Consider the following 27,882-nt stretch of genomic DNA (forward strand, 5'->3'; position numbering starts at 1 on the left):
TTCCAAGAATTGCAAAAAAGTTAAAATTTTTTTAAATTTAAATTTTTCTTCAACTTTTTTTGTTTAGAGAATTTCTTATTTTGTTATTTTTTACTGAAACTTATTTAATTTTGTTTAAAAAATAATAAATAAACAATAAAAAACTGGAACTTCACTTGTAACGCCTTTGTGATAAAATTTTTCCTTATATTTCAGATAAAAACCATAAAAGGATTGAAAAAAACAAAAGCTGTAAGTGTTGAAAGTGGGAGACAAAATTGACGTCAGAACTCCATTAAAAAGATAAATCAAACTAAACTGGTTAAGTGACGCTGTTTGCGTTCGTAAATTCAAATTATTTTCTAACGAACGTAAATCTTGCAACACAGACAACAAAAAACAAAATCAAGTTCAATGAAATCTAACTTAATATTTTAACGCCATGTTATTATTAAATAGGTATGCAGCAAAACGACATACACACACAAAAAAAATCTGTGACTCGACTCGATCAATGTAAATTTTGCCTGGGCGTTGGTTCTTGCCAAAAAAAATGCTGAATGTAAATATAAAATTTTTGAAGAACAATCAAAGTATTCTTCAACATTTTTCTGGAAGTGAAGAGGCACTCAGAATAAATTTGAAGATATCTCAAAAGAAATAAATATAAAAAAGTTAAATCTAAATTCAAATCGTTCGACGAAAAAAGCATTGACTTATTTAATTTAGTAGCTGCAGCCAATAATTGAGTGCGTCAAAGCATTTCGTGACTAAAATTATTCGATTCATCGCCGACCAACAGCTGTTTGTTCAATTTATTGAACGTTAAAGGAGACGTCTAGTACTTTGTCATCATAGATTTTGATAACAAACCGACCCTGCGGATGAAAAGTGGGTGAGATTAATTCCTTAATGGATAAGGTTGACCCCTGTGGAATCAAAATGACCCCTGAGGAGTCAAAATGACCCTTGAGGAGTCAAAATGACCCCTAAGAAGTCATATTGAACCCTTAACAGTTAAAATGATCCCTGAGGAGTCAAAATAAACCCTGAGGAGTGAAATTGACCCCTTAGCAGTTAAAATGACCCCTACAGTGAATTTTATGACTCCTTAAAGGTTTATTTTCCTTGAGGGTCAATTTGACTTTTAGAGGGTTAATTTCACCCATTTTTCGTCCATAGGGCACAAAACCAAGTTTTAAAATTAAGTTGATAGCCATTTATATGGACAATACATTCGTTTCAAACATTTGCATGGCACCTAATTTATTGGCAATCGTTCAAAACTAATCTAACACAACTAACTTTCGACTAAATTTATGTTGTCGATCGTTTATCGAGCTCGTTCTTGCATGCAAACGACAAAAAAATCTGTCTTTTATTATTCAAAATCTAAATGAATTTTCGTGTAATGCACTTTTTGTCAAATGTGCGCAGCAACAGGGCGGCGCACAACAAGGCAAACACTCACTTTGGGTGAAAATATATTTTAATTAGTGCCTGATGTGACACCGCGTGCGAGTGAAAAATGCAGTCGCGGTGGGTGTTTCGAAAATATTCAAATTTGAGTGCATTCTAGCGTAAAATGCCAATAAATCAAAGCCATTTATGAACCTGTTGTTGTTGGCACGACTGTTTGTTGATTTTTCAATTTTTCTTTTTGGAAAATAACTGGCCGCACTTGGCGTTGCTACGGCTCTTTCACACAAACATGTCAAAAAAGAGACAGACAGACATCATGAAGCAATTTTTCGCATAGTTACATCAGAATACGGACATGCAGCGACACACAAACGAACAAAAAAAAATCGGAAGGAAAAGATTGTTTGTCAATCCTTGAGACCTTTTGCCTTCATTGCATTCGCATTTCAACCATATTTTTCTACTTCCTTTAATTTGTTTTAATTATATTTTTAAAAGTGGCTGGCACTACATTCATTCAACACACAATTGAACATTTCTCCGCATATGGTCGCACTTCGTTATTCATATTTTTAACCATGATGACGATGACGATGATTGTGACTTAATTAAGCCCTGCAAAAAATTAAAATTTGCATTAAAAAAAGAAAAATTAAAAAAAATTAGGAAACATATGCAACTTTATGATTTTTTTTTTATAAAAAATCTTAAATATTTTCAAATGTTTAAAACAAAACAAACAAATGTTTAAGTAAAAACTTGAGATTTTGACATTTTTTTTTAAATTATTTTTATTTTATGGTAATTAATTTTCTTAAATTCAGAATTTGAAAAAAGTTTTAAGAGTTAAAAATTCGAAAAGGTACGATTTCTCACGAATTTTTTTCATTTTGAAACATTTTTTTTTAAATTTTTTATTTAGATTTGACAATTTTTGGTTTTTTGTACCTAATATAATTTCTTAATTTTTTAAATTTATATTTTCGGTTAATATTTTTCTGAATTTTTTTGTTATCTTTTTTTTTTATTTTTATTGTTATTAAGTTTTTTTTTCTAGAACAATTATTTTTCTAAATTTTCTAAATACTTCGATCTTTTTTTAAAATTTTCGGTGAAAATTTTTCTAAAGTTTTAATTTTTTTAAATTATTTTTTGGAAAAAATTTATTTATTTTTTTTATTCTCGTTAGATTATAAAAATATGTTCAAAATAAGTTTTTATTGACAAAAAACGCTGAAAGACAAAATATACAAAAATCACTTTTGCCTCAAAATTTAAGTATAAATAAAATAATATTTAATTTCACGAGCTTTTACAAATTTTTGCCAGCCTTAGTAATGATAATTGCGTTTTTTTCATCGCCAGACATTTACACACAACGTCGATTGAAATAATGCATCACAACTTTGTAATTAAGCATATATATATTCAGATCAACGACAAAGACACACATAATGTGCGTTCGTAGAATAAAGAAATAAAAACATAAAGACTCTCTTGCGAGTATTTCTAGCGCATTCTAACAAAATCTGGCGCTTTGTTGGCGTTTGTCCATCTATTTTATCTTTAAATATTTTTTAAATTGTCGTTTTGATACGACTTTTTTGTGCAATTGAAGAAAATAAGACAAATTCTGCTTTAACCTTGAAACTCTAAAAAAAAAAGAATTTTAATAAAAAATTATAAAAATACGATTTTATCACTCAACATCTCATGAAGGGTTTTTAAATTATTTATTCGTATTTTAATAACGATTTGTTTTTTTTTTGCTTGTCGTTGTAAATGTACAATAGAGAATTTTAAATGAAAGAATTAAATAGGTCAATGCTAAATTTAGTTAGCGAAAAAAATTTCACGATGGGTATTTGTTCTATGTGATTGTAATTTTTTCTCTATTTCTGCAATTCATCAAAACTCGGCTGGCTGTTGAAATGGAAAGTTTTCGAAACATAAAAAAATCAGAGTAGGCATTTATTTTCGGCATCTGGTTTCACGTTAAATTTTCTGCTGTGTCAACATGTTTCTCGAAGTCGAACCGGAGCCAGAAGATCAACCGCTAGCAATTACGGCCGCCAAAGATCGTCAAAATGAGCAAGAATTGAGCAAATTACAACGTGCCTTTCGTCACCAAGCTCGCGGACTTCCAACGAACAACTTCAAGGAAAGTGCCATACTCACGCGAGACATTCGCACATTCACTGCCGAAACTGCGGCACTCGATACGGTGCTCGATCACGTGCTTTGTCGGCAACATGTGGCGACTTACGAAGGTCATGTCAAGTACTTGCAAGATCACATCGAGTGTCAACGCGATCTGGACGAACAAATAAAACTCAACAAAATTTTCGTGGAACAACTGAACAGCCAATTACGACGCTTGGATGCACTGGAGTTGGAATTAAGACGTAACTCGATGACGGACTTCGAAAGATCGCAAAAAATTCAGAAAGCAAAAAAGGATTACGACACGTTCGATCAACGGTTATTTGTGTCGCGACAACGTGAGGGGATTTTGGCAAAGGAAAATCGAGAGTTGCAGGATTATATAAGACACATGTTGGTGGAACGGGAGAATTTTCATCAGAATTGGGATCGGCTGGTGCAGGAGCTTGGACAGAATAAGCGATATTTGATTGATTTGATTGAACGAAGTGTTTTGGCGTTTACACGAGATGAAGATTGGTTTGCGAAAATTGATGGATTGGAGCAGCGGGCATTGATTTCGCAGAATGTTCATGTCTCGGAGATTTTGCAGCTATTTCGGAAGTTGGACGCAGATCAAATTTATCAAGATTATCTGGGAGTGAAAGGGTTTAGGTGAGTAAAATTTAAAGAAACAATTTTGAGCATTTTTTAAAATTAATGAAAAACGTATGTAAATTGAGAAAAATTAAAAAATTATGTCATTTTTTTATTTTAACACATTTTAACTTAATTGGACTAAATTTCATGTATTCTTATTTTTTTAATTTTTTAAAACAAATTTAATTTAAATTACTAAAGTTAATTTTACTTACTAAAAATTTAATTTTGATTTTTTTGTTTTTAAGAATCGAGATTTTTTCTAGATTTGCAAAAGTATTTAATTTTATAAACGAAATTAATTAAAAATTTTTTTTTCATAAAAAAATTAAAATCTTAAAAAAAAAGACAAAATCAATCGAATAATTTTTTAAAAACCATTCTGACCTTAGTTTAGTTTAATTGACTTTAAATTCAAATAATTTTTTAATTTATTTAAAAAAAAATTTATTTAAAAAAAATAATATTTTTCACCTTTTTTTCGAAAGTTTTTAAAAAAGTTTTAAAATTTGCAGAAAATATTGTAAAAAATTTTTTTTTAATTATTCAGGCGAGAAATGATGCCTTTGGATGAACGTGAAGTTCGACGGCGAGAATACGTTGAAACGTGCCTCAAAGAAAAATTACATCAATTTTGGAAGATTATCAATAAAATTAAGGAACGTTACGGAGTGAAAAATAAAAGTACTGAAAACACCGACGACTCACCAAAAAGCACTGAAGAAAAGTTGTTATTATTGTGGAAAATAATCGATCAACAGAAAATCAGCAAAGATGGCTATTTTGCTCATTTTAAATATTTAAATGAAGTTTACAACTCTATTGAACTCTTGAACGGTCGGATTGTTGATAAGCAAAAACGCATTTCCGCAGTTCGTGACATTCAAAATAACAACAAAAATGCATTTACTGAAAATTACTTAAGCATTTTCAACGAACTGCAGAAACAGAAGGAACGCACGACAGAACAACAAAACGCTTGGAAAACGTCAGAAACACAATTGCTAAATTATCTCTCCATCATCCATGACATGTTCAAATTGCTCAATTGTGACACCAGCTTTATCGAATCCCTGCTCGGCGATAAGAAAAGTGTCACAAATTTCAATATCAAACTTTTTCTTTCGACTCTCGAAGCGACAATGAACAAAATTCTGGCGTACATTTATTATTGCGAGACAAAATCTAAAGTGCCGGCAAGTCGGCGCACCGTAAGGACACAACAACGTGCCGCATCCCGGAAAATCATTGCAATTCACGAAACTGTCAACACCACTCAGTGTTCGGAATGCGCTGAACGCGAAGACGTGAATCGCTACGACGAGACAATTGTCCTTCCGAGTGCTGCGGCGACTGTCAAGGAACGCGTCAAGCAACGCGTGAAGGCGAATGAGCTCGAGTACCGGTTACATAACTTGAGCAAATGCCGTCTTCCAAAGTCACGCATTTTGGTGAATAAGCGATTTATGTAAAAATATTTAAATCGGAAAAGAGGAACGGAAACGACAGAAAAACTGCAAAACTTTTCATTTCCAAATTCAAAACAAAAAAAAAATGCGAAGTGCCAAATAACACACGCGAAATATTTTTATCCAAACAAATAACAAAATAATTGATTAATAAATATGACAGCGACGTAAATTTAATGAGCAAGCTTGCATTAATTTATAATAAAATAATAATAATTATTCAGTGTTACTCAATTAGAATGAGTAGACACAAAATGCAAATATTATTATTATTCATTGTTACAGGGCTCAGATGCACAGTGGGACATTTTGTAAAGATTTAAAACAAAATCGTAAAATTTTTGAACTGAAAATGATTCATATGATATTAAACATCAAAATTGAGTGTAAATTAAGGAAAAATTATGCAAAACTGATTTATTTAAAAAGGCGAAAGAAACATGCTAAAAATTAAAATAAACTTTTATTATTGCATGCCTTCTTTCAGGGGCTGCGTACTTTAAATAAGGTTTCCTTAATTTACACCCAAGTTTTTAGGTCTCTGGTTCAGTCATTTTAAGTTCAAAAATTCTACGATTTTTTTCACGGGCAGAAAAACTTTCAATACTGTTGATTAATGTAGTCACCACTCTATTCCCTCTATTTTGCTGCATTCACCGCTCGCGTCCTGTCGTCGTAATTCTGTCGCGAGGGAATCTTCATGTCATTCGTATGCCGGCTTGAAACAATCGATGGGAACTTCTGTTTCCTTTCCATGTTCTTCATCGTTTTCGTGTTCCTCTTTTTTTAATAAGATATGTCCGTCATAAATTGGTTCTGATTTATTCACTGACTGCCGGCAGTGCTTCAGGTGCACATGTGTGCTCGATGCTAGTTCGCTGGGCACGAATACCATTTGAGTCTAATGATTTTTCGTCTTTTTTTTGGATCAATTTCTTGACCTTTTCCTTGAGCTTAGATTTTGCACAAATTCGTTCTGCGTGTCAGGGATTAGGTTTCTCTCAAAAGTGTATTCACCGCAATTGTTTACATTGAATTATTTTAGTTTTTGTTATGTTAAAATTAGAACTTAAAATTAAAAGAAATTGAGCTAAAATTAAAAAAAAAATCAACTTTGGTCGCGTGACTAATCAAAACGTTTAAATTTGATAAAAAAAAATTATTTTTCACCAAAAACTGGAATTCGAATACTAAATTTAATGGACTTTAGTCAAAAGCTTTTTTCATCCCTGAAAAACTCACAAAAGGTCCCACTGTGCAATCTGTCGCCTATGAAGTAAAATAAAACAAATAGGCGTCTCAAAAGTGAGAAATTATCGACACGTGTTTGGAGGCTGTGGCAGATTTTATGATGCATCATGCCCAAGTGCGACCAGGAAATGCATCGCAATTGATTTATGGACTTTTTATTTATTAAAATATTTTCTCAAAAAAAAAACAGTTAAACAGGAATTACTTAGAAACAAAAGCTGTTTTCAAGGTAAATCTTGCCGCAAGGCATGCAGGTACGGGGAGAGAGCGAGAGAGATAGGAGCAAAAAAAGAGGTAACTGATCGATTAAGTATTCAATTAAAAATTTACAGCCATTCAAAATGTCATTATCCACATGCACTTCCGCACGACAATCATTCCTTTTGTAGTTGACTTTTTTTTTGTATTTTCCATTTTGTCTCATATTTTAAACAATGCAATAACTTTTACCCGAAGTGCAGACACAAAAACACAGATTTTGCATGCTCGGCATACAATATCACGCGATTATGCGTAGGTTTGATCGCGTCACTTGTGTACACATGCTTGAAGCCGGTTGCATTGAAATGCAAGTTGCTTTTGTATCTTACAGTATCGCATTTGCATATTCAAGGTCGTCGCATCATGCATAAAACACATGAAACATCAAAACAATTACTGTTTTTTTTTCTTTTCACTGTTTCGACACGACGTCGACCCAACACCTGATTGCACACTTTGCCCTTTAAATCTAGGGGTGGCTATTTTTAGAAGATGCAAATGAAATTAAATGAAATTTTTTGCTTGTCTTAACACTTTTTTTTTGCTGTAAAAAATTTTTTTTACTAAAAGTGATTGAATCTAATCTGAAATGAGCAATAACGAACACCTTGTTAAGTGTCGTTATTACACAAACTAAATATTTACTCAGAAGATTTTTGCAAAATGTCACGTTTGTGTCCCACACATGTACACGCCAAAGAGCATTTTGTACGTTAATTCGCGAACAATACACTTTTGTTAAACATTTCAATTAATTTGTTTTGTTTGTTTGTGATTAAAATCGTTTGCTCGTTCATTTGTTGCCAAAAATACGTATCGAGAGAAACTTTTGTAGACGATCGTGAATTTATAATGAATTTCGCTTTTTAAGGCAAATACCTCAAAATACACTTAAAATTCCACAAGTGAATTACAGGTGTTTTTTCTTAAATTGGGCACATCAAATTAGATGAATTGCAGTTTTTCAACATTTTTGATCATTAAGCTTAATTTTTTCATGTTTTGACTAACAATTTTTCATTAATTCAAAATTATAATTTTTTATGAATTATTTTTTTATTATTATTTTATGTGATATTTTCCAATTTATGATATCCAAGACAAATTAAATTTGGTTTGGTTAAACTGTGTATGTTTTTGGTAAAAATTAATTAAAAAAAATAAAATTATAAAAACCATTAAAATTATATTTTTTTTAAAGTCTCGAAATTTTTCCAACCAATCAAATTTCTCTAATTTTTATTAGTTGTATGATCAATATAATTCAAATTGAATTTTGAAACTTAGATTAAATATTTCAATCAAAAATACAAAACATACAAAAAATAAAAAATTTTGGTCCAAGAAATGGATACCATTTTTGACCATGTAAACTAAAAACTAAATAAAATTTTGGTTCTTAGAAAAACTAAGCAGGTATTAGATAAAATTTAAAACATTTTAAAAAATTACACTTGCCTAAATCGATAAACATTTAAAAATTATGGATGAACATAAATCGATTGCTAGCAAGACACCTTTCTCCAACCCACACCAAAATTTTAGACAATTAAATGTACAACAGCATTCGGTTTCGATCAACTATTTTTTATTTTGTTTGCCACGCAGAAATTGATTCATTGCCAAAATTTTAGCCCATAGAACGAGAGAGAAAAAAGTGTGCGGTGACATGGTGTTACATTACTTCTAAAAATACAATTTCTAATTGGATTGAGAAATGCTAATCGATTTATTTTTTCGAGAAAGTGAAAAAGAAGCAAGTTTTTGCCAGTAAACAACCAGGCGTGTTCACTAAAATATTCATCAGCACATGTTTTCAAACCTGAAATTATTTCGACATCCACATGGTTTTTCTCGATAATAATTAAGTAGAAAAATTCAGTTCGCGATCGCGCCTAATATGCTATTAACCAGAAAAAAATTTAGTTCATTCATCTAACAACGAGATTTTTATTTTTTTGAGCTAAACAACGTGTCATGTGTGTTTTTAGCAAAAATCAATCCTTGACGGCAACCCGTGAATGTACGTGAATAACAAATTACTTCCAACACACAAAATATATGTGCTACTTGACTTAACTTAAGTACATGTGTAAGAAAACCGGTTTCGTTTAAGTAAACCAGAAATTAATATACATAAAAGTTGTTTATAAAATAAAGTTTGTCACCATCGCCGAGCTTTGTATTCAATCAAAATATTAAGAATAAATGAATAATAATGCCACTCACATTCGGCTAAAGTTGTCAAAAGTTAACGAAAAAAAAAATAAATAACAAAAAAATTACACGTGTCTGAAACTTTTGTAACACATCATCATCAATCGTCGCCACCGCGTCTAGTTCGTCTCGTCAGTTATCGTGCGATGTAAACAAGTTTCTCAATTAATGGCAATTAAATGGTTGCGTTAGATTGGATGGACGTATACAGACAGTGCAAGGTAATCGCGCGAATCTGGAACATGATTGACGTTTTCGAAAAAATAAAAAAATGTTTATTTTATATGAAAAACAGAGTGAGATGCACTCCAGATCACAAAAACATTTTAATTGGATGATTAATTTTGTTGCAACTGATTAGTGGCCATGAAAAGTCTTTTGTCGGATATTTAAAAGGTTTCGCGGCGGTTCCGATAATCAAATTAAATTACAGGCTTTTTCGAGTCGCATAAACGACCTTCAAAAGGTCGAAAAACTTCCGTTAGTCGCTTGAACGAAAAAAAAAATCTTTTCATACTGCAACTTCATGTGACTTTGGCTGATAAGAGGCGCTCGTATCAGTCAACTTTTGTCGTAATTACACTCGTTATCAGTCCTAATCTAATGACTCTTGTCAATAAATTAAGTCATGTCGTTGTAAACAAACTTGCTCGTGTGTCTTAAATAAAGGCACATAACTTATGATTTTGTCTTTTGAGATCATTGAGAATGAAAGTTCGGTTTTTAACGCGGTCTGGAATTTTATTATTATTTTCTTTTGCAGAATAAGGCTGATTCAAATAAAGCTCAATAAGTTATGGTTAAGAAAAATCTGCGATCACCTCAAAAAAATTAAACTCTAACTGGGCCTGAATAATAACAACAAGACTGATAAAATTGAACATGACTGATTGAACCAAGAAAAGGATTGAATGGGATCCCCTTTTAATTTACAGACGTAAACAATTTTTTTATCGTCTGGCCTTCTTCACCACAAAAAAAATAAATAAAAAAAATATTTTCTTTTGTCCTTCCTAGAATCAAAAAAAAAAGAGAAACAAAAAGTATCAAAATTGCAAAAATTTTACTAGAACTTTAATTTTACATTTATTTTAAATTTTTGAAAATTTTTTTTAATACTAAATTTAGCAAATTAAAAATTAAATTTATTAAAATTTAAAAAAAAAAAGTATTTTATAGCAATTATAATTTCATTTTTTTTATTTTTTTATTTATAATTTTTTTATTGTTTACTTTTTAAAAAATTAAAAATAAAAAAATAGTTACCTAATTATTTTTTTTTATTAATTTTATTTTTCTTTTTTTATTCTTTGAAAAATATTAGAAAATAACACCCCGGTACAGCGAAAATTCAAACCTATGGGACATTGCTGAAGTTAAATTTTTCTAATAGAATGAGAAAACCTGCTTAAAATGGTTTTTAGTTGACTAAAGTCTGGCGCGTGGTTTCTGAGATATTGAGGTTTGAAGTTTCTATGGATTTGTTTGAATTTTAGTGTTCATCAGCTTCGAGCTACGGAAAACACACGACGGAAAACTTAAAATAAAAATGTTTTCAAGTAAGCTACACTGACAAACGATACCTTTTTGGAAAGGTAAGAGAAACAGCAATATGATAAAAATATTATTTGGCTTAATTTTAAGGCTCTTTTTAGGCTCTTGGAGGCTTTTCCATAAAATTTTGGAAAATTCTTTCGATTTTTTTAATTTTTTATATATTTTGGTCTAATTTCCATTTTATTAACAGTTTTAAAAACGTTTCCTGATGTGAATGCTAATTTTCAAGCATCATCTTTTAAATTTAATAAATTTTTGAAAAAAATGTTGCATACTTAGAGCCTGAATGACCCATGAATGACTCATGTACCTTATTTGATGATTTAATTTACATGTTTTTGGACAATTTGTAACATTAATCATCATGGACAAGTTATATTAACAAATTTTTAATAGTTTTAAATTAAAAATAAACATATTTTTTACATAAATTTAAAAAAACAACAAAAAATCGAAAGAAATTTAAAAAATGTATACTAAAAGCCTTCAAAAGCCTAATTAGAGCCTAAAAATTAAGCCTAATAATATTTTTTTCAGATTGCTATTTCTCTTACCTTTCCAAAAAGGTATCGTTTGTTAGTGTAGCTTACTCGAAAACCTTTTTATTCTAAGTTTTCCGTCGCGTGTTTTTCGTAGCTCCAAGCTGACGAGCACTGAAATTCATACAAATCCATAGAAACTTCAAACCTCAATATCTCAGGAACCACGCGCCAGACTTTAGCCATCTAAAAACCATTTTAAGCAGGTTTTCTCATTCTATTAGAAAAATTTAACTTCAGCAATGTCCCATAGGTTTGAATTTTCGCTGTACCGGGGTGTAATCATTAAAAATAAAAAATAGAAATTTTTTTATCAAAATTGCTTTTTTATTATTAAAACTTGAAGAGCCCATAAAAAACTAATAATATACAAAAATAACAAAAAATACCCAAAATTGACATAAAAGACCCGAAAATTGACCAAAAAGACCTGAAAATTGACAAAAAGACGTTTTTTTTATATTTTTTGCTCGTGAAAATTCCTCTCAACTATTTTTTTTTATTTTAGAAAATATTTTAAACTGCTAAAATTCGTAAAATTTTTTTTTTATTTAAAGAATCAATGCTATTGACATAATAATAATTCTTTCACAATATTTTCAAAAAAAATGGCAATCGGCTACTTTTCACAGCGAGCAAAAAATTGCCTCAATTAGACCGAAAAATTATCTGTAAAAACCTCCAACTCATCATTTATTGTTATTGTCGTGAATCTGTGAACGTTGCTGGTGTTACACATTTGTGTGTTATTTTTATCTCCCATACGGCACTTTTTTTTCACATTCACATTTCAACTGTGACAACAACACAATTAAACGAAACAAAAATGACAAAATGTCTCCTGAGATCTGTTTTTTTTTATATTTCATTATTATTGTTATTATTTCATTACTCGTACATTCTCGTTTGTCGTTGCGTTGTCGTGATCGTCGTCATCACCATGCGACGCCGTAGACATGTTGTCGCCTCACATTTCACATATCTTTATTTGATAAATAGGTCGATCATCGTGCATCGTGCGTGCGTCACAACGTCATCACAGAAAAATTTTTGTTTTGTTTGTTTGTTAAAAAAAAAACAAAAAGAAAAATTTGTGTTGCCAAAAATGATGCTTCATGCAATTTTGCAAGGAAACGTGGCACCGCGACAAAGGTCGAGTGAGAATTTTACCACGAAAAATCTCTTGGCAGGTTGATTTTTTCGAAAGAAAAACAGTAATAATAATAGATTTCACAGAATTTTTGATTGACAACATCCGTGTAAAAAAAAGTATGATTTCTGCGAAACTCGTCATGTGTTCTTAATTAAAATTTTGTGATACATTTTTGAATGGCAAAAAGACGAATGAAAAACAAATATATTGTATGTCATGCGAGTTTTCAGCTTAGCTCAAGGAAATCGATTCTTTTCCTGTTTCGACGACGACGCGATGACAGCATAATTGAAAAGAACAAGAAGGGAAAGGCATCGGATTTTAACGGTGCGTCTGTCTGGTCATTGGCCTTTTTTCCGCATAATATCTACCTGATTTTGCAAGTGACAGACCATCATCGGCAGTTACGAACACTTTCATTAATGGAGGTGTCAATTTCCTTTTCAAGGGGTGGTTGAACGAACGTTGGTGAGTTATTTTGAATTTTAATCGAATTTCTCTTTCATTAATTTATTTTTCAGGTGAAAACAAATCCTGTTATAAAATGTCCTTTAAATCAACCCAACTAGCCTTGATTCTCCTCTTGTGCTAAAATAATAATAATCGCGCGAGACGACATACGAGTGTGATCAACCTCTAAACGTCAATCATACTTAAAAACAAAATATGAATGAACACAAAAAAAGGTTCATGTAACTGAACTCAAAATAGGTACCAGTATCTATAGCCCGAAATTTGCAACGCTCACAAATCATGGATGGGTGTCTAGCTTTTTTATTTTTTTGCACTGATGGTGTTATGATACCTTGAATGCGTACGGCACGCAAAAATTGTAAAGAGAAGCCACAAAAATGCTTTAGAAAAAACGAATAATGAAATATAATAACAGCATTTAAGCTTTATTCAAACTTTTTTTTTGTGGCTGGAGCGGAATTTCATTGTAAATGAAATTAATAATGTTTGTAAGTTTTTAGTCAAGTTAGCCAAATTGGTTTTTAAAAAATTAAAATTTTAAAGTACGGCTGAACTTTTGAAATAAATTTCAAAAATTGTATCGAATTAAAAAATAGAGTAGGGCAAAAATAGGTTAAAAAATTTCACTAATTGACAAAAAATGATTTTTTTTCAATTCCTTCTTATTCAATTCGATTTCCTTCTTAAAAAGATATTTTTTGTTTTGATCATTAAAAGTTAACAAAAATTTGAAAAAAAATCGTTAAATATTTTTTTAAGTTTTTATTCTGACTTTTTATTTAAATTTTGTATACGAACCTTGAAATGTATGATCAAAATAATATTTGTAACAAGGTTAGACTAACAAAATTTAAATAAAAAGTAAAAAAAAAATTTTTTTTAAATTAAAAAAAAATATATTCAACGTATTTTTTTTCAAATTTTGGTAACTTTTTTATGATTAAAATAAAAAAAATCTTTTTAAGAAGGAAATATTTTGAAAAAATAACTTTTTTTTGTCAAACTTTTGAAATCCTCTAATTTTTCATCAATTTTTTATTCAAAAAAAATTTTATTTGGCTATTTGGAGCTGTTGGAGCTGCCTTAATATTTCGGAGCAATTAAAGTATTTCTCTCTTAATCCACCACTGCTCGCGACAGACACTCACGTGTGGCGTACATTTCGTAAGTATGTCAAAAAAATAGTAAAAGTGAATATAAATGAAATTTGATGTTCACATTCATCATCTACGCGTAATAAATCTCTTTCTCGCAGTTTATTTTTCTAGCAGCTGAAAAAAAATTAACGACCCAATTTTCACCAGATTTTCAGAAGTATAGATAATAATTTTACAGGAGTTTCTTTGTTCTGTAAATATTTTACAGAAAAAAAATTAAGATAAATAAATATCGTTAATTAAGATCGCAAACAAATCTGACATGTTGGCCGTCAAAAAAGACCATGATAGATTTTTTTTCGAACAAGTAATTAGATATTTTTCTCCCATTTGCAGTATCGACAATCATTAGTGCGAAAAATGTCACAGTAACGTTGATTTACGAATGATGTCGCCCAGCTTGTCGCCTCTTTGGTGTCCTTGGTCCATTTAATGAAAACAAAGTGTAAAAGTGTGGCAGATAAAGTTTTCTTAGAAAATGAGAAGCTATAAAAGTTGATTTCTTTCGTGATTTTTCCTTTGAAAGAAAACGAAGAAATTGCATTGAAACATGCAAAGACGCCCATATGCAGGTCCAACATGCGCGGCAAACGTACCACTTGACGTCAAGACTCTATTCATTAAGTTCAATTACATCCATTTCCCGTTTCTCAGTCCAAGTGTGTTGCAAGACAATTGTCAACTTAAAGTCAATTGATTAGAGAACCGTGTATGAGACGCGTAAAATATCAAAGGTTACTTCGGAACAAGATGTTTCTTGAGATAACTTAATTGAAAGCCAGGGACTTGTAGTTGTAAGTAATGCCCTTTAACAGCTGTTCTAGACGAATTTCTGATAAGAACCGGTCTTTGTGAAATAAAACGAGATTAAAAAGGCTTTCATTGAAACAAACAGCTTAATCGCATTTTTTAAATTCTGTTTTTTTAAGAATTTTCCGGATTTTCTCAGTTTTCTTCCACGAGTTTATATTTTTCATGTAGTTAAACAGAATCTTAATTAGAATTTCCGTATTTTTGTTTAATTTTTAAAAGTTATAAAAATTCTTGGAAAAACTTGGAAAATTCGTGTAAAAACTCAGAAGATTCGTGGAAAAACTTGGAAGATTCGTGGAAAATCGGAAAAATATAAATTTGATAAAAATTCGCAATCATATTAAGATATATGTAGTCTCTTGAGCAACATGGAGGAAAAATTTGTGGAAAACTTTAGCAAAATTCTTAGAAAATTAATTGCAATTTTCCAAGAATTTTCCAGAAGTTTTTCACCAATTTCGATTTTCTATGTTGCAGAAGAGAAATTAAAAATTCATTAATTTTTTCTCTAGTATTTTCTAATTTTTCCTAAATTTTCCACAAATTTTCTGAAAAGTTTTTGAGTTTTCCACGAATTTCCTGAGTTTTCTAAAAATTTTTATCATTCGTTTATAAATTAACCTCTATAAAAAAAAGTCAAAAATTTTCCAAAAAATAAAAAAAAGCAAAATTTGAACTAGCAAATGGCAAAAAAGTACGTCGTTACGGATAAACGGACAAAATACCCTCAAAATAAATTCGGAAATGCGATAAAAACGCATAAAAAGGCGTGTGAAGGTCAATATTTAATCAGCTTTTTAAGTTTAAGTGCAACGCAAGATAAAGAAATGTTCTGTAGTAGTTAGAGCAAAAGATATATGCATGAAAATGACACAAGCGAAGCATGGACTTTGTTCGTGTCTGTTATGTCATTAAGTGTCGCAGTTTATTACGGTAAGCTTATTAGTAGTTTTAGCGGGAAGGAGTGTCAGCGTCGTTCTAAATGGGCAACAAATTCACTTTCTATCATCGTATTAATTTAAATTCTCCCGCATTTCGCGTCTCTGCCTTCTTTTATTATTATTTTTTTCAAGTCACACATTCCATAACAAACGATTTATATTCAAATAAATAAATTAATCAGTGTCCATTACAAATGCATACACTTATCGCTTTACTTTTACGACTGAAAATTGAATAAACAACAGCATGAAGTAGTACGATCACGTTCCTATGGAACTCGTAACTCGAGACGGAAAATTCCGAAACGACGACAATTAAACTCGATGCTCTTTAATAAAATTTAAAAAAAAAGTTTTTATAAATTTGTCGTGCAAATTTCAAATATTTGCCATCGTAAACATCGTGTGTTTACATTTCTCACATATGTAACTCCTGCACATTTTCTACTACGTCTCAGTTTGCTTTTGCTCTATTTACACCGGCTGCTTCACTGCAAATATTTTTTACATATTTTTTTTTAAATAAAAAATACTGAGCAAACTCGTAAAGCAAGCAAGTAAGTATAAGAGAGAATGTGTTCAATGTCAAATTATGCATCGATCTCGAAATTATTTCATATCTACTGGTTTTTGTCGATGCGTCGCTCTCGCTGTATTGAAAAAGTATTTTAATAAAATCTTGAAGAAAGCCGTAAATAATGTCTGGCTGCGCGACCGGTTGCCGGGTGGTGGCAGTAAATATCCATTTTTTATTGCGACGTGATTTTGAAATACTTGGAACAATTCTTTCCGCTTTTTGTTTTCTCTTTATTGTTTTTTTATTAATATTGTAATGAGTTACAGAGAGTGTTAATCCATCACATTTAGTTTAGGTAGTTCTAGTTAGATCTAGTAATAATTTACATTAATTGACACTTTACTCGGTGCAACATATTCTATATTTTTATTAGGCAAGTGCAATTTTGGAAAGTGTTTCAAATTTCATTCGAAAATCTTAAAAAAAAAATTAAACTCAAGATCCAAAATAAATATTAGGAAATGGACAAATTGCTGAAAAATTAAGAAAATTATTTAAATTGAAAATTGAGCTTATATTTGGGATAGATTTGTGCAGTTTTTAAAAACAAAAAGAATTTCAACGGGTGAAACGTAGCTTACGGGTGACATGAGTAATTTATGAAATTTATTGGAATCTTGAGGCTAAATATTGTAATCCCAATGACTATGAAAACTCAATCAATTAATTAAACAATCGCTTTATTCTTCCAAAATTATCCAGAATATCTCCAGTACGTCTATCTTCTTTTCTCTCTGCCACAAAAGTGACATCTCTCCCCTGTAACCGACGACATGTAATAGCGACATTACTTGTCGCCGGTTGCAATTTTTATGAAAAATATCAAAAAAACGTACAAAAATTCATTAAAATTTTTGTATTTTTGCTAAAATTTGAAAAAAAAAAAATTAAAAAATTTTAAGTTTTACTATTTTTTCAAAACTCTTTCTATATATCGAAATTTTTTTAATTATATTTTTTGATTCAATTTTTTAAATTTAATTTTTAGTCATTTTTAGTAAATAGTAAGTATCATTTTTAATTAATTATTTTTACCACATTTCCAAAAAATGCGGTATTATGCTGGTTTTTTTTCATTAAAAAATATTTAGAACTATAAAAAATTTTAAGAATTCAAACTAAATATCACAAAAAACACTTAAAATCTACTCGAGAATAATAAAATTTCTTTCTTATATTTTATAGTTTAAAATAATGTGAAACATTTCTTAAAATTGTACTTGCCATTATAATTATTACTTGTGTGCATGAATTATTAGTGCGACAAATGTGAATATTAAACACGGAAGTTGCTTAGAATTTGAGATAAATGCCAGTAACGGTGAGTGATTAATAGGCAGGAGTGGTTGATATGAAAAGTGGAACGAATTGTACCTGAAAATTCTCAGGAAATATATCCAATTTCACACAATTTGCGTTGAAACAAGCGTCTTTTATGAGATTTTTAATGAATATTTCCAACATACTTTGCAATTTTACGCTAAAACTGTTAAACGATCACTTACGAAACTACAATTCCGCGATATTGTCGGTTACTTTGTGTCATTTCTGAGTAATTTCCCAACATTTTAATGATACATATTTCACACGTTTAATTACTTGATCAACAAAATACCGTACGGATTTATTTTTTAATACAAATAATTTATTAGTACTTATTTGTTTCAAACAAAAGATGACTTCATCGCATTTTCTTTGTAGGAAAATATTTTTCTTTTGTATTTGCGGAAAACTACTGCCCGGCTTGTTGACACGATACACATTACGATGACTAATTTGCGCCGAGGTCATTGCGTTCGCTCAATATTTGCCGCAGAATTTTCTCGTCAACCTAAAAACATCACGACCTATTCCAACAAAAAAATAAATGATTATGCTCACACAACAAAAAAAAACGACAGACAAATAAACAAAACGAAGAATTTCTGTCATTTAATTGATAAAGATTAAGCTGAATGCGTGTGAACAAAAAAAATGCTATGGACACACAAGGCCATATACATTTTCTAATAAATTAATAAAAATAATAAAACACTGTCGGAATTTGGCGATATTTTGTTTATGGACACTTAAAAAATTTTTTTTCCCGACAAAAAGAGATGCTAAACAGATGTTACAGCGACGATAATAATAAAAATGAAAAATATTTGCAAAAAAATCGGCGTTTTTTTGTGAAAATTCACTTCAGTACTCTCTACAAATATTTCTTCAAGTAAATTTATTTCATTAGCATATCACGTTTGAATTGTATATGAATATCATCGAAGGTCAATTGAGTGTTCTGCAGTACATTATTCATATATTTTACACATTTATCGTGTTAATTAGTCTCTCGCTGCCTGTTTTATTTGTTTTTTGATATTTATTCGCACAGTTAAGTGAATATTTATGGTCTAATCAGGAGGCGCGTCTTAATCACTCCATCATTTTTATTGCCATATTTTTTCTAAACGTGTCAATTTATTAGATGATAATCGCGAGTAATTTTCCAAATTAACAACTAGTTTTCGATGTCACTTAACGCTCTCTTGTGATATAATAAAATCGTGCCTGTTGTCTAAATATTTGTTCACAAATTAATTATTTGTTTATTTTTTGTTCCAAGTGTTTCAAAAATTTATTTTGTTCGCGTTTCTAGTCCATAATTTTCTTTTTTCAAGTTTTAAAATATTTTTTTTTTAAATTTAATTATTTATTAAATTTATTTAATTATTGAATTAAAAAATTTAAAAATAAAATTAAATTATTAAACTATTTTTTTCTATAAAATACTTAATTGATTAATAATAATAAAAGTTTCTAAAAAAACTCTTAAAATAGTAAAAAAATTAAAATTTTATTTAAAACCAATTTTAATTTTTTAAAAAATATTTTATGAAGAATTAGAATAATTTTCTTTTAATTAGGTATTTAAAAAAGAAAATAAACCAAAAAATATTTAAAAAATAATTGAAAACTAAAATTAATTAAAATAAAAAAATAAATTAAAATCATTAAAAGTTAAAATAAAATGAATTACTAAATTATTACTAATTTCTTTTTAAATTAAAAACTCCTAATAGATTAAAAAAAATAATGTGAAACTGAAAATATTCTTGAAATATTCGATGACGACGACAAAAATAAAAACAATAAATTTAAATATAGGTGCAAGGTAAGCCAACACCGCCGGAAATTTAATTGTCACATAGAAATTACGTATATACATTTCTGCAAAAGCGGAACAATTGTTGCGATTCATTGGAGATGTTCAAGGTCACTTACACGTGTTGTGGCATAGAACGGTCGGAAGAGTGCGTCTGTTCTAAAAATATGCTAGCAACACGCGTTTTATGCTGTAAAAGACCTTCAACTTTGTCGAAAAATTGGGACAAATGTCATGCGCGTTCGCAGCTTCTCTTTGAAAGCCTTTTTTTTTTGACTGAGCCAATGTTTTGTTTACGTGGCTGGTGTTAATGCATTCTTGTTTGAGCTATACAGCGCATATTTACACGTGCATGCAACTGTCACCACATACAATGCAGACACAAAGGAGTGAGAAGATGTCCTTAATGCATATATGTCGAAATTCGTGTCTGCGAATGATGTAAACAAAGGACTTGTTGTGTCTTCTTGTACATAAAAGTAGAGACCATGAAATATTTAACAGATGATGGTGATGATATGTCGTCATTAAAATCAAAATATAGAAGTTTGATAGAGATATTTTGGCGCCTTTTCAAGAAGGATGCATTTCGCGCAATCGCATCGTCAGTTTATTCATCACTAAAATTATGAATTTTATAAGAACTTCTTCAAATATCGCTCATCATTGATGTGATGAAAGATTTTTGTCGTTTCCTTAACTACGATCACAATAGGTCTTCGGACCGCGGTGATGCATCCTCGAACCTAACCTAACTACGATTTTTTAAGGATTTCATTTTTTTTTTCACAAAATCATAGGAAACAAATTTAGAAAAATATTTTTTTTTAAATTCCGTAGTTAAATGCCTTCTTTGTAATACGATGAGCATACAAGTGGATTTTCTATCAATTCACTCTTGTGAACTTGAATTGAATTTGCTTTTGATATGTCTTCAAAAAAATTGATAAGGAGGTATTGTCTCACAGTTTATTTATTTAATAAAATTTTCATTCAATGACGTTCTTCAATTTTGTGACTCTTGAATGTCTAATATCACTTAGAGCCGTTGTTAATGATATTCTATAGATTTTTTTTATTATTTTCAAAAACCAAAAGTTTTCAAATTTCCTTTTTCACAAAAAAAAAAAAAAATTTAAAATCAGACTGAATTAGACTAAAAAATAATTTCTAAAAATTTTTAATTTTGCTTTTTTCATAGAAAAAAATAAATATTTAAAAAATTAGATAACTAAAAAAGCACATCAAAAATTTCAAAATTGTTTATTTTTTATGATTTTATATAAAAAAATAAAGAAAAAAATATTTAGTTTTAAAAAATCTAAATTTTAAATTTTTATTTTTGAAAATTTATTAAAAACCGCAAAAAAAACAAAATTTTACATAATTTGGACATTTTTTCAAATTTAATTTATCCCTTTGGTTTTTAATTTTTTTTTCTAAATGGAGCATCGAATTTCATTTAGACTTTTTTATATGGAGCAACCTTATCAGGAAAATCAATCACAAGGTAAACAAATTCGTCTGATTTACGAGCTCAGAGATAAGAAAATTTTTGTCACTGAAAGGTTTTAACATTGATAAACCACATGATAAGATTATATTCAGACCTTTTTTTTTAAAAAAAAGAAGAGAAAAAAATAAATTCAGTTCTACTTACACTTCCTTCTGCCATAGGGACCCAAAAACGGCGTCCCTTTCCCAATAATATTATCATCGATATATTTGATTATCTTGGTTGGGTCCTCCGTGCGTTTCGCGATGAGTGAATTTCGGGGACGTGAAAGACGTAACGGAAAATCGTCACTTAAGGACAAACTTTTTGTACGACTATTCTTCCTTAATGCCATTTTGCTAGCAATTTTTATTGTCTTATCAAAAGTGTCTCTTGCTAATTTATTTATTTAATTTTTTTGTGTGATTAAAATATAATTTTTCTCTATTTGAAACAAATAAACGCCATCTCGTTAAACGTGACAAACTTTACAGGGAAGTAAATAAATATTTTTTTACAAGCTGACCCTCGATTTTTTTCTCACTACTTGATTTTCTTTAATTTTTTTTGTTGTATTTGTGTGTGAGATTTATTATGCGGTCGTACTTTTCTGTCCACTGAGTAAAATTAATTGCAAAGTCTTTCTTTCTTTATTATTTGAAAAGTTACTTTGTCTCGGAAAAATCCTTAATAAACCACAATTTTTATTATTTTTTTCGATTTGTCCTTGCGTTAGGTTATGCACTTTCTTCTATCTGAATTTTTAAAAATTTAACATAAAGATGACCTTGATCACTTTTTTAATATTTATTCACTTTTGAATTTGAATTTTTATTGCATTTGCTTCCTTTTTGAATTTTTCCTACAATTAAATGCTCATCGAACTTTCTTTTTTATTTTATTTAATTTTATTTTTATTTTTGTTGTTGCATAATCTGACCCTTTTATATATTTTTTCTGTATTATCTCATTTCATTTCTTTCTTTATATAAATTTTATTTTATCATCGATGTTGTTTTTTTTTTTTTGAACAAACACACACGCGACGACGACCAATTTCTTGTATTCTCTTTTGACTTGTTGTTTGTTTGTTGTAATTAATTGTCTATAAAACAGTAAAAAGTGAAAAAAAAATCATCAACGTTTTTTTTTGTGTATTATTGAATTATTTATCTGCGAATCCTCACTACTTAAAAAATTCTGTGTCTTTCTTTCGTTTTGTCATGAACAAGTGTGGTGTGTAAAATAAAATAATTTTCAATAAAGAACAACTGTTTTGCTTTTTTGTTGGCTTGTATACACTTTTTATTAATGAATGCGAAATAAAAATTACGTCTTGATCAGATGAAGCGCGACAGTCAACTGGCAGCAAAACGGTGTTTGTAAAATTAAGACGAACGTGTTTCGTGGTGTTAGTGCTGTATGTACTACGAAAATCATGGGGACCATGTAGTGGAATGTATGTTTAGTATCTGGGTGAAGTTAGTGAAATATTTTTATTTTTTTTTTCTATAAATATCGAACTGAAATATTAAATTTATTTTAATAAAAAAAATATAAAAATTAAAATAAATATTTTTTTTAAATTCTTAAATGAAATTAATCGCGACACAATGTCTAGATAATTTTAATTTAATTCTATGCAATGACTCACATATAGATAACGTTAATATATTCAATTCACATGCGATTAATTCAACTATTTGTCTATGTGTTGGTTTTGTTTATGAAAATCAGCTGGTGAATGAATGAATTTTTTATTGCGCTTTTTACGTCGTAGGAAAATCTTGTACATAACGAGCATTTGCTTGCAAGCATAAATGCAAATAAATACGACGACAAAAATAAAACGAAGGGGATGCGCACGCACGTCAAGCATTTACGTGAATTATGTGAGATTTTGTTGTGTCTCGTGATTAAAGGGGGGTTTTAATATAATGGATTTCAATTTGAGATTTTTGAAGAGGGGTCCATAAAAATACCTAAAAATACTAAAGACGAGTAAATATTTTTCCTAAATTAAAAAGTGCTTGTTCGTAACGTTTTATGGTGCAGTAAGAATTTAAAGGTTACGTTTCTGGCAAAAAGAGGAGTAAGGGATTGTGAAAAGATTCGTTTAAATTTGTGGTTTTTTTAAATTTGAATAATTTTATTATTTTTTATTTAGACGAATAAATTTAATATTTTCATTTTTTGTGCCATGAGGATTTTTATTTCAAAAATAAATATTTTTTTAGTTTTTTTTTGTAATTTTTTAACGATTTTTACGTAAAAAGTTGATTCTTAACATTTATTTAATTTTGGTTCATATTTTTTTCAAATTTGAACTAAAAAATGAAGAAAAATGAAATAAAAATAAAGTCTCTCAAAATAAAAATTTTTGAAAAAAAAAATATTTTGGGTGCGTGACAAAAAAAAATATTTAATTTTTATTTTTTTCCCTGATTTTATTTTTTGACAAAATCGGAGGGGGGGGAGGACGACAAAAAATTGATATATAATTGATAAAAAATTTTTTCGCCTTAATATTTATTAAAAAAAATAATTTTATTTTTAATTATTTTAAAATATTGCAAAGTGCAAAATTTAATTAAATTCGTTTTAAGTTTGAAATAATTTAAAAAAAATTCTTGTGATTTTTTTGTCAAAATTTTAATTGACAATTTTTATTTTTTTTAATTAAAATATTTACTAGAATTGTTTTTTTTAATAATTAAAATTTAAATTTCTCATCATAAAAAAGTTTTTCAAAATCACTAATAGAACTATCCCTGAAGATGATAATAACATTATCGAAACGTCGGAGAAAAAACATGAGCAAAAAAGAGGATTACTTAAGACTAGCATCACGTGTCATCACTTCCTAAAAACAAAAAGTTCAGTAAACTCGCAGTTTTTTATTAATTTGTTTTTAATTTTATCACGTAAATCATGTTATTTGAATAAGATAAAGGGAATTCGACGAAAAACATCAAACATGACCTTATGATAAACAGATCCACAACTCTATAAAAGAAAACTTTTTCTAAATTTCAGATTCAGTATCTTTTCAAAGCCGTGTTTAAAATGAAGTTACAAGTGACTTTCGGAATTTTCTCGTTATTTCTTTTAGTGAGCACAGTTCATTGTATTCAAAGGGAAAAGAATGCCAAGAAAGAAAAGAAATCCAAGCACTGTGCTAAAGAATTTTATTACTACTACCAGCAACCGGAGCCTCAGTATGAAGTGAACGAATGTGGATACCTTACCGAGTTGGGAAAGGATGAGTTATCAGAAAATTCTCATGAAAATTTTGTCAATTCTAATACGTTTCCAGTTACGGAAACAATTATGTAAGTATATTTTTTGTCAATAGAAAATTCCCTTAGTCAATTAAAAAAGTTTTCTGCACAATTATTTTGAATTTAGATCCTTGCAATACGCTTAAAAATCAAGAAAAAACTCAAAAATTTTCAAAATTAAAATATTTGTAGCTCTAAAATCGTGAAATCTTTTTAGTTTAAATAAAAATTTTAATTAATTCAAAAAAAAAAATAATTCATAATAAAAAAAATCAATTAAATTATTTGCAGTTATATTACCAAAGCCGAACTGGACGAAGTTACTGCAATGGCAACAGAAATTTTAGAAGGAAAATGCAAAAAAGAAAATATTTTGCTGAATCTCGGAATAGGAAATTCCAAAGAAAACTGCATACCCGATGAAAATGTCACTCTTGCATCAAAAAATACAAATTTACTCGAAATTGTGTATGAACTCTTGGCTCATCGATATAACATTTGTAGACTTGACGTTGTGGAATTCAAATTAGCTGGTCCCACTCCGCTGCCATCATCTTTGTGTGTTCCAGTAAATTCAAACGAAGGCATTTCCGAATTGAATAGGATGTTGGCTCCTTATTGTAAGTTTTGACCTGCAAAAAAAGACAATTTTATAAAATTTAAAAATTTTAGGTGTCTTGGATGACAGTAGAGGTCTGCGAACTCTTCCGTCAGTGAGAAGTTTATCACTGCTTTTTGAGAAACATAACAAATATGAAGGTTACCAAACCCCTGTTTCCCTCAATCATTTTGGATATTTTTTGTTTCAAGCTTTTAGCCAAGATGTGCAAAAACTCGCCAATAAAACAGCTTCGGGTAATAATTGCAATTCCTTCAGTGGTTGTCAAGAAGGCGGAAAATTTGCTTTGTGGGAAAATTTAAGGACAGATTCGGTCGATATTTTACATGTGTGTCCTGCAGATCCGTTTTACAGTTTTTTTGGGACAACTTGTTTGACGTACCGAAAGCTTCAGAACCTAAATGCAGATTGTGAAATACGTAAACGGAACCCACTTAATAGAGCGAGTCCTTTTTTGGATTTGAGTCATATTTATGAAGATGCAAGAGCGGCAGTCAATGGATCTTTCCCGAAAAAAGGAGTTTTTCCTGATTTGAGTAAGTTTTTTTTTAATTTAGGCTGATTAATCAGGCTGAAGCCAAAAATCCATTTTAATTTAGAATTTTTTATACAGAAATTGTTTCGTATTCTACCTAGTATGGATTTTCTTTTAATTTAAAAAATTGTTTTTTATTTTTAAATTCTAAAAAAAATAGTAATTTTTGGTAAAGTAATTATTTTAAAAAATTTAAAAAAAAATTATTAAAAATTTAGTTTAAAGAAAAATGAAAAATTTAAATAATTTAAGAAATATACCTAGTTCTTTTATAATTTTTTTTTTTGTCAAAAAAAGTTTAAAATTGGAATTTTCTTATTTTTTAAAAAAAGTTGCGAAATAACGAAGAACAAACTTTTTTAAATTTCAATTTTTACAGAGAATGATCGTGCTTGTCATTCAACGCCCTTGCAAGCAGTTAACCTCCTCAAAGTCAAAAGTCATGATAAAATTGCCGAGATGATTAAAGCCAGAAACGCGAGTTTATCGGATGAGAGAATTTTTGAATTTTCCAAAAAAATAAACACTTTCATCTTCCAACGAGTTCTCTACGAACATCTGTTACCCGCCCTTTTAGGTTCTGAAGCAACAAAACAATACGAACTCAATGCCACTAAAAATTGTTACGATCCTTCACGCAAATTGCATGTTCCCGTTGAAACAATCGTCGTTGCAATGCGATATTGCCATGCTTACATACCATCCGAATATCATTTTTACACCTCAAATTACGAATTTTTCGATAAAAAGAGTCTCGATAAGATTTTAAGTCCCGAGGCGCTTGATCAGTTCTTCAAACATCTGGTCAGAGGATTATTTTCCAAGAAATTACACAAAGAAAGAAGCAAATGTGCCCAAGCAAATTCCCATTCACGAAAACCCGCTGTAGATATTCGTGCTTTGGATGTGGAAGCGGGTCGAGATACTTGCATTGCGCCCTTTTTCGCCTACTTATCAGCTGTTTACAATGTTTCTGCCTATGAAAATTGGAATTTTTACCGGGACTTCTTCACCAGAGGACAACTTGAAACTTTGTCAAGGTTGTACAAAAGTCCACAGGATTTGGAATTGACTGTTGGAGGAGCTCTTGATTTGCATGAAGAGTCAATTTTTGGTAATTTGTTCAAAACTTTCGTCAGTAACTTCTTTTTAGACTTAAAATGTAACGATCCCAACTTTTGGAGTAACAAATTAACGGGAGGTATATTTTAAAAATCCATAGTAATTGGATCTTCAACCTTCATTTTTTATTTTTTTTTTCAGCTGTACGAGAAACAATCGAGAAATTGGATGTTCAAGACTGGATAGCATGTGTCGTGGGTTTAGATAAACGACCTGAGAATTTGTTTCGACCGTATGATGCTGAAAATTTGTTAGTAGATGTTACTTGCAAGTCTCGCGACGACTTAGAAGCGCTTTTGAAAAATAAAAATTGAAAATTATTGATTGTTTTTAAATTTTTTTTATTCTTAGTTTCTGAAATATTTCGATTAATGTAAAAAGTTAGGTAGTTAAATTTATCTAAATATTTAAAGTAAAATTTTGCCTTTTTGATTGAAAAAATATTTTTATTTCGAAGATAATTTGAACTCAAAAGTGAAGAAAAATCAAACAAAATCTCACAAAATAAAAATTTTTGAAAAAAATTAATTTAGGTCACGTGACTTAAAATTTTTATTTTCTACATTTCAATTGGAAACGTCTGATTAAAGCCAATTTCTTTTGGTTTTGTGTGATTTTAACGTAAACAGTAATTTTTCAATTAAAAAATTCCAAAAATGTCAAAAATATTTAAATTTTTAATTTAATTTTTATTTTTCCCCTGATTTTTTTCGACAAAATCGGAGGGGAAGCGACAAAAGAAGGAAACATTAAATTTATTCGCCTTATTCTCTTTTTTTTTCATTTTGAAAAATTCATAAATTTTGAAAATAAAGAAAAATAAAAATTTATCAGATATAGAAAATTTAACTATTTTTGTCCAGCTATCATTACTTTCAAGCCCTTTTTAGAAAAAAAAATAAAATTAATTAAAATTAAAAATAAAATTAATTAAAATTAAAAATTAAATCGTTCTAAATCTGGTGATTCCGAAAAAAAAATTCTAACTTTTTACCTATAGGAACGACGAAAATTGAAAAAAAAAATTTTTTAAATGATTTCTATTTATTTTCTAAATTTCTTTCGACATTAAA

At 29.3% G+C, this 27,882-nt stretch overlaps 2 protein-coding genes across 3 annotated transcripts in view; one reads left to right on the top strand and one right to left on the bottom strand.

Annotated features, from left to right (window-relative positions):
• LOC134833313 (uncharacterized) overlaps positions 1-22,596 on the bottom strand; it is a 35,321-nt gene extending 12,725 nt beyond the window's left edge. For both annotated transcript variants that reach the window (XM_063847595.1, XM_063847594.1), the window contains exon 1: positions 21,418-22,596. In XM_063847595.1, the coding sequence (XP_063703665.1) occupies positions 21,418-21,607 (190 nt within the window). In that variant the 5' untranslated portion in view covers positions 21,608-22,596. The remainder of the gene's footprint in view (positions 1-21,417) is intronic.
• Positions 3,419-5,675, top strand: LOC134833366 (outer dynein arm-docking complex subunit 1-like). Its single transcript, XM_063847670.1, has 2 exons — positions 3,419-4,218; positions 4,754-5,675. The coding sequence occupies exons 1-2, from the start codon at positions 3,419-3,421 to the stop codon at positions 5,673-5,675; spliced, it is 1,722 nt and encodes a 573-aa protein (XP_063703740.1).
• Positions 22,597-27,882: the final 5,286 nt, after the last annotated feature.

This window comes from Culicoides brevitarsis, chromosome 3 (genome assembly GCF_036172545.1).
Source record: "Culicoides brevitarsis isolate CSIRO-B50_1 chromosome 3, AGI_CSIRO_Cbre_v1, whole genome shotgun sequence".
Lineage (NCBI taxonomy): Eukaryota > Metazoa > Arthropoda > Insecta > Diptera > Ceratopogonidae > Culicoides > Culicoides brevitarsis.